Source organism: Nicotiana tabacum, chromosome 17, assembly GCF_000715075.1.
Source record: "Nicotiana tabacum cultivar K326 chromosome 17, ASM71507v2, whole genome shotgun sequence".
Classification (NCBI taxonomy): Eukaryota; Viridiplantae; Streptophyta; class Magnoliopsida; order Solanales; family Solanaceae; genus Nicotiana; species Nicotiana tabacum.
The window spans coordinates 134,626,788-134,641,575 of record NC_134096.1 but is presented as its reverse complement, the minus strand read 5'-3'; the positions used below and the strand labels follow the sequence as shown (position 1 = coordinate 134,641,575).

At 36.2% G+C, this 14,788-nt stretch overlaps 1 protein-coding gene across 2 annotated transcripts; it reads right to left on the bottom strand.

Annotated features, from left to right (window-relative positions):
* Window positions 1-243: 243 nt before the first annotated feature.
* On the bottom strand, window positions 244-13,162 carry LOC107768664 (potassium transporter 11). Of its 2 annotated transcripts, none has more exons than XM_075235133.1 (8): window positions 12,218-13,162; window positions 11,116-11,341; window positions 8,353-8,598; window positions 6,077-6,127; window positions 5,667-5,927; window positions 5,405-5,572; window positions 2,478-2,732; window positions 244-1,334 (listed from the first exon to the last, which is right to left on the bottom strand). In XM_075235133.1, exons 1-8 carry the CDS (start codon window positions 12,353-12,355, stop codon window positions 295-297), a joined length of 2,385 nt encoding a protein of 794 aa, XP_075091234.1. In that variant the 5' UTR covers window positions 12,356-13,162; the 3' UTR covers window positions 244-294. The 2 variants fall into 2 exon arrangements, with proteins under 2 accessions (XP_075091234.1, XP_075091233.1); XM_075235132.1 differs by having other exon boundaries at window positions 2,478-2,728; window positions 5,401-5,572; window positions 12,218-13,159.
* Window positions 13,163-14,788: the final 1,626 nt, after the last annotated feature.

The window sequence follows — 14,788 nt, the reverse complement described above, 5'->3', positions numbered from 1 at the left end:
AGCATGTCTTGCCTGTCTCAAGACCTTGGCCATCGCTTGCCCATTTCTCTTTTGCCTTGGTGCTATCTCGTGCACCTAAGCTTGGCAACACTCTTGCTGCCCTTGACAACGCTCTCATTGCCAAGTAAATCCCAAAGAGGCGGAGGGCTAACAGTAAGCTACCCATATATTAATATTGAAAGATGTCAAGCAAACCTCATTAATTTCGGTAACTATTTTAGTAAACTAGAGATCAGATGTCCATACGCGGGGAACAAGTCAATAATATCCTCGATTGATCATTTGCAAAAATATTTATACATAGAAAATTTGTCCAACGTTCAAGAGGCTCTCATGAGGTACGTTGAAGATCACACTATTTTCCCTGCATATTCTCCTAAGAAACGCATATATATAGTCGATAGCAATTTTCTTATAGAACCTAGAGTCTCTCCTTGCTCTAACTACAGTGTTTCCAAGAATGTGTACAACCCCAGCATCTCGACAACGATTCAAGAATTCTAATTCGTCCACTTCTGCCTGGCTGCTCTCACGGCCTGATGATGATGTGACTGTATTGCTTCCTTGAGTGGGAGATTTTACGGGTACTATTGATTCCATCGACGAACATGTATTATTTCCTGTAGTTGGGTTGCTCTTATTTTGCAGTAAATAATCCATCGAATTCTGCGTTTGCTGTCCGTATAAGCTGTATTCATCAGAGTCAGAGCAGCCTTCCATCATATTCTCCAGCCGGACAAATAGGAAGAGATTATCAAAGAGCTTTCTCTCGAACTCCTCATCTTTCTTATGGAGGTCTTTGTAACCATACCTTGCAACACAGCGGAACATGTGAAAAGTCTTGGGTCCTACGCGTTTCACGAGGAACCTCTCATCTTCTGGAACTGTGTAAACTGGAAGATACTTCACACAGACAAATACCACAACTGAATGTATAGCTGGCAGATTTGTAATGAAGTGAGAAAAGATGTGTGGCACCCCACTAGCCAGCTCGGTGTAGACAAGTCCTATCCCCGGGACACGTACCAGTCCTAAACTGGGGCCAAGCCCAAGAATCCATGCCATAGACACCTTGCTGTGCATCTCAAATTCATAACGTTTCACAGTTCCGTAATGCCAGACATACATGATGACAAGAAAAGCTGCAGCAATCACAAGCGGAACCCAACCACCCTGATCAACTTTAAATAGCACTGCAGAGAAGTAGGTACATTCAACCACCAGAGATAAGACAGTGAAGACAAGGACAAGAACCCAATGACAGCGCCAAACCAGTAACATTATTAAGGTCATGAGGAGCGTGGTCACCAACATGACTATCACGACCGCCGTTCCTGTTCAAGAAAATGTTACATTAGTATGCAGGTTTCAAGGTGAGGTCTTCCAACATATGGTGTAAATGCTAAACGCAGGAATCTACAATAGATAAGAAAACGGAATCATTCAAAGTAATGAGACCCAGGATTTGCACAAGTGGGTTCAGCCAGAAACTCAGCCGTAAAATGTAGTGGCAAAGCAATAGCGAGCAGCAGGGGGCACCGGGGCAGCAAGCCTAGTATTCTTATTTTCCCATGTTCATCGCCCTTTATATTATTATATTAAACTACTGAACAGAACAATCATTTTGTTCCATGACCCAATTTTCAGAGGATTTGAACAAAGCATTTTAATTTTGAATTTTATGTTTAATTTTACAATTAATTCATTTCTTAATTTTCATGCATTATTTTTGTAATCAATAATCACAATACTAATTTGAAAGAAAGCCCTGGAGCAACGGTAAAGTTGTCTCCGTGTGACTTAGGTCACGGGTTCGAACCGTGGAATCATCCATTGATGCTTGCATCAGGGTAGGCTGCCAACATCCCACTCTTTGGGGCGCGACCCTTTCCTAGACCCTGTGTGAACACGGGATGCTTCATACACCAGACTGCCCTTTGTTTAAAATCACAATACTAATTTAGCAACCTATAACACAGTAGACTAACAATTTATTAAGTCATAAACAGACTCACGAATAATAACGCTATCATTCTGGTCTTTCTCAAGAAGATGGTGAAAGAGAGCTACATTGAAGGCTCAGACGCATGACTTTACTGAGTGAACCCACGAATAATAACGTTATCATTCTGGTCTTTCTCTAGAAGATGGTGAAAGATAGCTACATTGAAGGCTCAGACGCATTACTCTACTGAGTGAACCCACTTTGCTGCTATGTCACAGTTCTCCATTTTGTCAAGGGGTTTAGTCTTTGCTGTACACTTTGTTTTTTGTTTTTGTTTCGTGGAATATATTTACTTATATAGATAGTGAATTTTTTACCAACACACTTTTAACCAATGGCTCAGAGCAGTCTTCTTTTTTCATTTTTTGGATAATGATGGTGTCTGAGCCAGTTTTATTCAGTGAACCCACTTTGCTTCTCAGTAAAAACTCAAACGAAATCAAGCAATATTATATTCAACACACGTACTCACCATATGCGTTGCCAATTTGACTTTGATTTCTGAATCCAGCAGTTACAGCGATGCAAAGAATCATAAGTATCCAATTTATATCAGGAATATAAATCTGCCCAATGAACTTCTTTGATGTATGTACAACCTTAACTCTTGGAAAACAGCCAAGTGCCAGAGCTTGCTTGATTATCGAAAATGTAGCAGAAATGGTTGCTTGACTTGCAACGATAGCAGCTAAAGTTGCAATGACAAAAACTGGCCAGTATATGCTTTCTGCATTACCAAAACGACAATTTGTCAAAGACATTATAACTTCACACTTTAGCCACTGGTGTCAGCTTTACTACTACAATAATTTCCATTTGCTTTATTTTCCTTCTAATCACCCTTGTTTTCCAAAAAAAAAAAAGGGCTGTAAATGGAAGTTCCCTAAAGATTGTACATTGCTGTATAAATTGGTGAATCAATTTCCATTTAGTTGTGCGAGTAGAAGTGGTTTCAGCTGGTCACACTAATAGAGCAAATGATTAAAGAACGTCCCTGATGTTCTGTAAAAGAGTACTCAGGGGTCTATACACATACTTCAAAAGCACAACAACCCCAAACCAAAAAAAAAAAGAAAAAAAAAGCCCATAACAAAAAAGTGCTTGGCCAAACCAGGGGCCTGACAACTATCTGACACATCACTGGATAAAAAGAACGGATTACAGTGTTGGAATGAGTTCTTTGCAGTGTTATCAAAGGTCCGCTTAAAGCACGCTTAAGCCCTCAAGTGAGGCTCGCTTCGTTTCGCTTAGCGGGCGCTTCAGTGTTGGCATCAAGGCTCCAAGGCATACTTTTCCTTGCCAATGAGCGTAATCCTGAAGAGGCGACACTAAACAATTGATATTTCACTTTATCGTAAATTTTCTTCAATTTATCTGTCCATATATTTGGTATTCATGCTTATAGATATTAGTCTTGGACTACACATACATAATTATAGTTCTTCTCCATTTGCGCTTTTCTTCAATAAAGCCCACGCTTTATTTGCGCTTTGCGCTTAAAGCCCCAATAGACCTTAGAGCTTTTTTGCGCTTTTCGCCTTTGATAACACTAGTTCTTTGGATTCATTGGCTTCAAGGTCAGAGATGACAACAGAGATGTTTTTTTGCTGATGTTTGGTGTGGGAACTCAACCTCAATAGAAGATTTTTCACATCCATAGTTTATCACAATCGATAAGGAGGCTACAATCAAATCTCCTCAGAGACAATGGATGTCAAGTGTAATGAAATATCTTTCAGAAGACCCATCTAGATTGGAATTGGAATCACATCAATGTCTTTTTTCCACAACATCTACATTTATATTTACTTTGGAGAAGAAGACAGCATTAGAAAAGGGTCATTATTGAAGAGCTTCTCGATTAAGTTTATTATTATGATTGCCTATTCACAGGGAGGAGGGTTGGGTTGGGTTTTTTTGTTTTTTTGGGGTGGGGGGTTTGGGGGGGGGGGGGGGGCACCAAGACCTGTATGGAGCTTGTTGAAGATATAATGAAGTAAATAAAAGTGGACCCTCTCTAACAACAACATGGTATAAGAACAGGCATAGGTCCTTGGTTTGAGTCTCACTGCCACCACTATCAAAAAGAACTTCCATGACCCATGAAAAAGAATCATGCTTGCACGTGCGTGTTGAAGATATAATCAAGTAAATAAAAATGTACCCTCTCTAACAGCATAAGCGTTTATATGAGATGGTCACACAATTCAACACAGCCACATACGAAGGACATGAGTACTCAAGAGCAGCTTTCTCACTTGATTGTGACGTGGAAGTGCTTAACCTAAGGCAGAAAATAGGAGGAGAATGATAATTGTGAGTTGGTGCTGTTTCTGTAAGGAAAGTTGGGGAAGATACAATCACATATTGCTACATTGTAGCTGTACTACAGAGTTATATCATTCGTGTATGCTGTGTTTGATGTGGCCTGGGCACTCCCTAGAACTGTGGCAAATGTGGTGAGTTGGAGATTGGAAGTGAATAAAAATGAGTTGTGGAAAGTATCACGTCTTTGTGTTTTTTCGCTGATAATGAGAGAAAGGAATAGAAGAATTTCAAAGGAATTGAAAGTCGGACGTGGAGAGTAAAGAGCTCTTCTTTTATTCATCTGTATTTTTGATGTAGAAAAGATATTCCACGTTATACAGAATAGTTGGATGGAGTTTTTAAAGCTTAATCTACATCCGATGTAGATCTTTATGTGACATGAACAAGCATTTTGATATATAAAATCAATCCAGTCTCTATTACAATGAAAGCAAGGAGTTCAATCTAGCTTGTAAAACTAATTCTCAAAGGCAAACTCAGGAGAAGGAGGCGCACTGAGGTATCTCTTTATGTATAACTCAACTAAGGTGTAACTTTTTGGGCCTAAGGGCACAGCTCATCAAGACTGCCTCTCTGAATTTATCATTTATAGGGGAAAAGGTTTTTAGCTTCAGTAGGTAGTCAGTGCATGATTCAAGAGTAAGCATTATTGTAAAGGAACATTTTAGAGAAACTGAAAAATACCCGTCAGGCAAAACTTGGTCTTGGATTCTCCTTTTACGGACCGTCTACCAACTCAGTCTTACTTGCAACAAGTCTATTTTAGCTGTCTCACTTTGTGACTGCAGTCCACATACTTTCTGATTCTTTACTGCTTCCTTTTCATAGATTATGCTCTCTAACGATGAAATTTAGACAAGCTAGGGACTTGGCCACAAAAAAAGTTAGATAAGCTAGGTACAGGCTATTTTGATGTCAGTTGACAACTGACAACGAAAACATATTCCAATCTGCATCCAAGCTCTATTGACATACTACTCATTAGAGTTCACACCATTAATCCTTTTGACACCACCGTGGACCAAAAGGAATAGATTTAACAAATATTAAAGTTAAGAGAGCAAGACATGCCTGGAATAGAACGGTAGAATGCATCGACAACATGTTCCTTATTTTGCATGAGGTACGCTGCTTGCCCCGTATAGGTTAAAAGAAGGCAAGGGAAAACAATGACTGTGAAAGCAAGCTGTATTGCTGACACTGGAAAATGAGCAAGATCAGCAAAAAGTGCCTCTGTCCCTGAAGTAGTCAGCAAGGAACTATCAGAGTTCAAACAGTCATTCTTTGCACTCAGAAGAGATGATTGAGAAAAGGGAAGGGACGAAGACAGAACCTGTAATGCTGAGCATTATTCCTCCCAGGGATGTCCAAGCCTCTTTCTTTCTCCTCCTAAAATACCTATATATGCACACAGGAGAAAAAGCCCTCAAAACAGAGCTATCGTACTTCCAGATGTTGAAGATGCCAATACCTCCTACTAATAGAAACCAAAGCAGCACAATGGGAGCAAACAGCCAACCAACCCTGTCTGTGCCATAGTGTTGTAAGCTAAACAGACCAACCAATATAATGACAGCAACAACCACTACTACATCTGCATAAAAAAGCTCAGGAATTAATTTCTTCTTATAAGCATCAAAGTATAGAACAAAGTCAGGGTAAATGATTAAAATAGAAAAAAGTAACCGAGATGGATCAACAAAGAAATAAAAAAAGGTGGTATTAAGAAAAGTAGAATAGTACCATTACTCATCTTTGGATGGTCCACCTTTATCCCACCAGAAGCTGAAAGAACTGAGAAAAATATTCTGAATAAGTGCTTTTTTACAAACTTAAAATAAAAGAACCAATAGAAAAGTAAGCCAAAATATAGAGAATAAATCTTCATAGGCTTTCACACACTCTGAATGACACCATAACTACCTCTTGACTAAGTTTTTTAATATTTGTTTAAATATTTTCCAATTATAAAAAATGTGGCATACAATACCTTTTATGTAATTTCCAAATGCATAGATTTTACTTTTAAAAAGATTAAGGAATCGTTTTCCGAGTTGAGGACAAACAATAAATAGTTTAATTCTCTACTTTAATCTCGTAATTCTTTTCAAAAGGAGTATATATTAGATGTTCAAATGGTAGCTTAAAATCTTAGGATTAGAAAAGTTTGAAAGTGGTAAAGTTTTAAGTTAAATACAGTTCCACATTGGATAAATATCGTGTGTATAGTGCTTGACATCTATAAATAAGTGTCCCGTATGCATCAAATTATTGAATCATCTATTTTGTATTTTGATGATGAAAGTTATAAAATCATCTACGTATCTTCTCTTTTCTTATTTCTTCACATAGTATTAGAGCATCTACTATCTTGGTAGAGAGACAAGGAATTTTCTGTTACTAGCAGTAGCAAGCAACCATTATGCTGCCTGCCCAAGCATATTTCCAACGACTGTTCCAATTATACTGTGTCTGTTAAACCAACTGTTTTTAGATAGCACTTTGCCTGTCATACAACAATACATCTTTCTGAAATTATTCCGGATATTCTTCTGCCCACTTTTCGAGCAACTTTTCCAACTAGCCACCAGCAATTAGAACCTTACTTTCGGACAACTACTTTGGCAATACCATTCAAAAAAACCAATCAATTGATTATTAACTTTTTTACATTTATAAAGTAGTTTGGATTGATGTAATATATTATTGCATTATTAGTGTCCCTCCTTGGTAGATGTAGCTATAGACATTGTAAGGTGGATTTATTAAAGGATTAAGGCATAAGACTATTTGTCTATAAACATTTTTATTTACTCAAATAGCTCTATTTCTCTAATGCATTCTCTCAATCTCTCCTCATTTTTCCTCGTCTTGCTCACATCGTATGAGATCCCTGGGGAGAAATAAATCCCAATCCATGCAATCACCCGAAGGGTCTAAGAGCATTGTCGTTGCATAATTACCCTGCCACTGCGTGTCTATTTGAAATTCTTCTGCTATTCGGAGTATAACAACAACAACAACAATAATTTGGGGTTGACTATATGAATCCTCATTCCCCATTTTGCTCCATTTGTATACTTTACAGTCCAATAGTCAAAATTTCTCACACTAGAAATTGTCTACATATTTTACTGACATATCTCTGAACATACTACAAAGACTTCTACTAAACACCGGACTTAATGTAAGCTTACTGAAAGTCTTATTGGAATTTCTACCACTAAGAACTCGGGCTTAAGCTTTTAGGGGTTGTTTGATTCATGTTGTAGTTATGCAGAAATTACAGTAGATGGTAACATGGATTGTTAAGCGACAAGCAACAATACAGGGATTGTTATGATTGTTATAAAAAGAATGCTCTTTCAATATTAAATAGCTGTATACACATATTACTAATACACATATCCTTACTCCAAATTCTATCCATTATTAAAAGGTACACATGTTCCTGCATAAAATTTTCAGATATTTGTTAAAAACGTTTGGTACCGAAAACCAATGTTGTTTCAATAATAAGTCTTACACTGAGATTATTTTATACAGCAAACCAAGTGAGCCCTTAGAGAGCAAGGATGAAAAGCAACAAGCTGGGAGTAGCTTAGGCAGCTATAGTTAGACTTTGGTCATTACAGAGAAAATAAAAAACTGTTGCGAATGCATGTCATGTAGTCTTGGCAATATGACCCGCATTCTCATCATCAAATTGTGTGGTTTTGAAGTATAAGGGAACAAACATTTAGGTACAGATAATACTATGCATTCTGGGTCTTTTTGGATTGAAGTGACCTGGTCTACTGAAACTAGATGGATCGAATCCTAAACCATCATGAATTAAGAGAGCATCTATCTCAAGAAACATACCTGATCACTGATTTTTTTCTGCAATAAGATATATGAGCTTTTATCTAGGCGAAACTTATTAGGCAAAGTTTTTGACCAGAAACTAGAATGGTGAACTTCCATCAACCTAGTAGATACAAGACGACAAGTACAAGACAAACTTCAAATAAAGGTACCTGATATAGCCGGAGTGAGAATTCCATCACCTATTACCGTGCAAGTGCCAACAATTACAATAATAAGAAGTGCGTTCTTCCTGAATGGATATGCCTCCAACCATCTTTTTGTTTTTGCAGCAAATGAATGCTCATGGAATGTGCTACGGCTATAAGTTGTCAGCTCCTCATCTGTCCGATGTTGGTTGGGAATTGTCTTTATCTTAGCATGGCGACATAGTAAAGAATAAAGAGCAAAAGTCCCGCCTAAAAGAAAAAACTCAAATTTATCATCTTTAATGTTTCCCGCATTAGTTAGTGAACAAATCTTTGTTGCTATATAGTTATGTAACGTGATTAATAAAAAATGTAAAGCACATGAAGGCAAAGGAAATTAAGTTAACTTAACAACAATATCAAATGAATGCAAGAAATCCTTTACTTTAGTTTTAGATCATGACATGTCTGTAACACAGTCAACATTAGAGTGATTGGTTTATCACAGTAAAAAAATAACCTCAATTGATAAACAAACTGTTCTTTAGATTCAAAATTTAGTAACTCCATGTGAAATTAAGGAATACCAGGAAACAACTATATATTTTAAACATATATTTTCCTAAATTGCAATACAATCTAACACTTTACTTCACCCATTAGCCCTTTCTACATTTTTAACTTGTGCAACTTATTTATGCTTAACTATTCTCTTTCTTTTCTTTTTTTCTTCTAAAATACAGAAAAAAAAAGAAGAAATAAAGATTATTTAAGGGTAAGAATAGAAGAAGTCTCTGTAAATGGAGATTTTCCAGAACAGAAAATAACAAGGTTCAATATAGTGCCAACAAGAGAACCTCATGAAATGCACACCATAATGAAGGACAAAAATTGTCTATGACAGAAGATAATTTGAAGAGATCCAGAGGTTAGAGAAAGTTGTAGCTTAGATTTTCAGGCCAAATATTTCCACACCACCTAGTAACACAGATTTTCAAGAAACCTTTGTCATTCTAAACAGATATGAAAACCAAAATTTTATAGCAAATATAACAGTAAATGCTAACGACAAAAAAAGCTTCTGCAGATTGCGCAGCAACTTTTCGTAGCTCATGCCTGCAAGGCAGATTGGGGAACATATGTGCAAGGACGAGAAAGAGTAATAAGACGCATGACCTGCTTCGCTATTGTTCTTTGCCTTAGCGCTGATGCAAGAGATTGTTTAGGTTATTTGAGGGAATAATGTTTCCACATCTTCACTTCATGAGCTTTTAAATGCTGTGATTCGATTACAACAGGAGGGAAAGCCTTTATGTGAAGATGCTTGATATTGTCTATGTGATGTCAAGGTTTGAACCTCATATGGAATAAAAAGGTTTTGAGATCTATAATCACAATAAGATTGCGAGGCTTTTGCTTGTCATATTAACTTTCTATTGACTCAAAATAACAATTTTTCCTCTTCTTTCTAAAGAACAATGTTTCTCTTTTGCATAAAATTTTAAGCAACATGAATGAGGATATTAGTAAGTTCTTGCGTTTCTAGAAGTTCTCTCCATTCATCCTCCATTGAAGCAATTCATTTTTTATTTGAAGCTAGGCGGTGATTATATAATGCTACGAAGAGGTACATTATAATTGTGTATGTTAGAGTTAGAATATTAGAAGTGTTAAGTTTCTTAGAGTTCGACAATGTCCTACATCGGACAAATATTATCTATATAATGTGTTTGATGCCTATGATAGTTGTCTTGTATTGATCAAATTACCAAGTCATCATTACATCTCTTCCATTCTCTTTTTTTCCTCACGTGGAACCAAAACCTCTACAATCATGGGAGGTTTATGTGATTCACCACTCTTGGATGTTAGAAATTGAGCAATGCTATGTTTTCAAATGTTAGAAATTGAGAAACTACCTTCCTGGTCTTATAACAGGTATGTTGCGGGTAGGAGATAACGCAGTAATGAACTAAGAGATGAATAACAGAAAGCAGAAGCATTCATACCAAAGTTCCCAAGGGTCAATTGTTTCATCTTCCTAATTTTAAAGTCATTACATCTTATGAGAATTGCTTCAAGAATGAAGACTCCACAATCTTAACCAAAAATGAATTGCTCAAACACATAAGGGAAAAGAGATATGAGACTTTGTATGCCATGGCATATCTGAAATCCATTTCGAACTTTAGGCAACAAATTAGAACACAAGAGAAGGTAAAAGATTCTTCTTCACTTTAACTATAAAGCATTAGTTGAGCCATGGGATTCTGTTCATAAAATGTTGTTCTCTTGGACATAAACACAGCCTCGCCATTGATTTAATTTTCTCGAGAAGAAAGCAACTCAAGAAAACTAACCGAGTACATAACGAGGGTAAGGTTTAGGACGTATCTTCCGTCCTAAAGCACACACAAGTGTATTGACTTGCTTAAACCCAATTTTCAGAGCTGCACCGCCTAGTCAGATTAACCTAGAATTAAAGGGTTCTCTCCAACTTGACCAGTCGTTTAACTGCATTAACTGGACAAGGGAGCAAAGAGACCCAACCCTGTCCAACCAACAACAAGGTGCCTAATCAATTAAAGCCAGCAACATTCTCTTTCAACAATGTCTTAGCAGCATTTATATCCGAAGTTAACAGCTACCACTGGAATAAACATTTCATACAGGAAAGCTGCTCAGCATGCAAGCATGTAACTTATAAATCATGAGACATGCATAACGCAGAATCAACAACTGAATCAGATGAAAGAATTGAGCATTTGAACTCCAAAAGTAGCTTACCTTGGCCATTGTCATTCGCTCTACAAACAATGAAAACATACTTGAGGAGAGGGATAAGTGTGAGGGAATATATAATTAATGAAAGCGCGCCAACGACATCCTCTGTATCATCAATTCCATGGGGAAATGTATTGTAGAACACATACAAAGGAGAAGTTCCCAAGTCTCCATAAACCACTCCTAGACTCTGAAAAGCAAGCCGCAGAAGCAACAATGCTGAGAATTTCTGCATTGAGACAACTATATCAGGACAGGGGCAGAAAGAGTGATCACAACCAAAACTGGACTCGTAATTACTCTGCTTTGTGATCAACCAAATAGTCACAACTATGGGATCATTTTTTAAATAAGGCAATGACAATCATGGCATCATAAACTCTTATAGTTAGTAAAAATACTCTTACAGTAGGACAGTTGCAGATATGTAATAAGTCAATTTTCCTCTGTTGGTCATCAATTGCGTTTGAGTATAAATATGAAGTAAACAAGTCTTCAACATGAAAAATTACCTTCCCACACCCTACTCTCCGCAAAATCCCCAACCCCCAACCCCCACCCACCCCAATAAATAGGAGAAAAAGAGAAGAAAGACAAAATACTGTCCACTACGTGACATGAATAGAGAATCATGCTCTATGTTTAACTGAAGAGCTAACTAATCATCCAGTGGCAGACGCACCTATTCAAGACTCAAATTTCAAACCAAGGGTGGATGTAGAGGGTGAGTTGGGGTAACTCAGTAACTATGGCTCGAACTCTAAGTACAAATTTTTTATTCCGAACCAAGTAAATTAACGAGTAGTGGTAAAATCCCAAACTGTAACCCATAAAGTTCAAATACTGTATCTGCCTTGATTCAAATATCTCTATTCCTCGTTTCTTTTAGTTTTATAGTAGGATATCAAATTAATCATGCATAAGATCAAGAGAGAAGCAAATAATTGAGTCCCTCCACCAACATCAAGATGAATGAGAATAAAAGATTTGACTATTTTATTACATCCAGCAAAAGCAAGCAGAATAAGAGAAAGGCCAAAAAGAGAGAGGCTAAAAAAAGGTAGCTACAATACTAGTACTAGTAAAATAAAAGGCACATCTTTACCTTTTCTCTATACATATTTCTGAGTCTACCAGCCTCCTCATCCATAGGCTGATCAAGCTTTTGGTCTAATTCCCACATCCCTCCTTTAGTTTCATCCCCACTTCCTTCATCTATTCCCATCCTTGACGCTGAAGCCATCTTCTTTAAACAACAAAATCTAATACAAGATTATGCAAACCTAATATACAACATACATGCAAACCACCCAAACCTTTTTAATAAACCAAAGTGAACACTCAATTCAATTCAAAGAGCTGATTAACTTCCAACCCACCAAGAGAAAGTTGCTTTTGTAACTTTTTTCTCCAAAGGCCAAAATTGGGAATTAAACAGTTCAACAACACCAGTCATATAAATCTAAAACAAGATTCGATATTTTTTTTCTTTTTTTTTTTTTGTTTTTGATTGGTTGTGGGTTTAAATTCAGGAAGCTGGTGCAATAATTGTCATGAGTGGGGACAGCTTCCAATCAGTATGAGACACAGAACATCAGAAAGCCAATATGGAAACCTCTTCAGCTAAATAAACCAAGCATTTTCCTTATTTCCCCCAAAAGAAAGAGCTCAAAATTCAATTTGAACTCTAACAAATCCAACTGTAAGGAAAACCCAATTCTTGAACCGACCCAAAAGACAGAAAAGGGAGAAGAAAGATCGAAAAAATGGCTGCACAAAAAGAAGTCAGCTTTTGGGGGGGCTTTATTTTTAGATTTTTTGTTATTTCCTGTGCAGTTTGCGGCACTTCCTCTTTTTCTCCCCCTATTTATTTTGTTGTCTCATGAGGAAGGAAGAAGCATTTATTTACAGAACAAAACAGAGAAATTTAAATCTCTTTCATCTTCTTCTTCCTCTCTTCCTCTCTCTCTCTCTCTCTGGGAGAGAAGGTTATTAGAGAAAGAGAGATGTGTTCTTTTTTTCTTTTTCTTTTTTTTGGGGGGGGGGGGGGGCGGCGGGGCAGCTACGGTAATTTCAGTTTTTAATGGGAGACGTTTGATCTGCTGGCGTGGCGGACAGAGAAAGAGAGAGATGTCACCAACGTTTCCTAACACTATTTAATTACTAATTAAGATGATATAACTTATTGGGTAATTATTCAATTAAAAATGGATAAAGTATATTATTAGGAATATTGAATATGAAAAAGGTTTATTTTTGTGTCTCCTAAGTTAACGTGGCACTAGGTAGCAAATTCATAACGATCAAGAGTTGAGATTTCTTTTTAATTGTTCAAAATGATATTAATGGTATAAAGAATGAAGCAATTGTCATACTTTCATTCTAAAAAAGAAAAGACATAAGATGATAATATAGGATGGAATTGACTTTGACGTTAACTAGAAATTATTGTCTCTCTCTTTTTCTACACTTTTCCTGTCGTTGCCAATTCCTTTTTTCCATGTATTATATAAGTTTTTGATAAAAAGATTCTAATTATGGCTAAAAAAAATCTTGCTAAAAGTATTTTTTTTTCTTTAAAATTAAGGTGTTTGGCCAAACTTTTAGAAGAAAAAAGTATTTTTGAATATAAGCATAAGTTGTTTTTGAGAAGTTGAAAATAATAGATCTCCTCAAAGATATATTTGAAAAAATATACTTAGAAGTACTTTTTAAAAGTTTAGTCAAATACTAATTATTGCTCAAAAATAATTTTTAAGTTGATTTTAGAATTTTGACCAAACATGCTATAAAAATAGTAGTATTATATTTTAGAGTTATGTATTATTCTCATTGATGTGCTTGAGGACTCAACAAAATATACGGGATTTAATAATGCAAGTCAATATAGTTGTAATTTTGCATAAATATGTGGCAAGTATTCTGCAAATAAATATTTTTGCATATAATTCTATGATTTTTATTAAGCTTCAAATAATGCTTACATGCATGACGTATCTGTTTAGATGGCTACTTTCATTGAATTTGCATTTGACGATTTATGATGATGTGTATGACACAGATCTAATCTTTTTTAAAACAATAATTTTCTCATTGATAAGATCAGACTTTTCACTCTTATCTGTCCAAACCAAAATGGATTACTCCTAATTCTTTTGGATTTTCCTTTTCTCCTTTAGGGTGGTGGTTTTTTTGGGGGGTGGGGTGGGGTGGGGGGGATTAAATAGTCTTTTTTCTTTTCATTTTCCTGTTTTGTCTTTCTCCTCAAGGCCTCATACAGTAATACTATTTTTACAATTAGGTTAGTGAACTAATGAAAAAATAACAAACTCATAATTTTCTTCAACCCAATAAAGAGTTTACATACTGATATATATGGTTGGGTTACTATACCTGATTTTAATTCAATTTATTAATTAAAACATTATTTCACTTCTATAAAAATATCACTTCAATGAAATTGGATAGCGATCAGTACCTAAACTTATGAATGATACTTGTCGAAGTGGTGACAGCCAACCATGGTAAATTCTAGCCGTTTACTTGTATACTATTTCTCAATAATTGAGGCTTCGAATATATGTACGTGGGAGTAATTTGGTAGCTCAGTTATATTGCCACCAATGTTTTGTAACTATCCCACATGCCACTTCAATTACAAACTTTTTTGAAGATA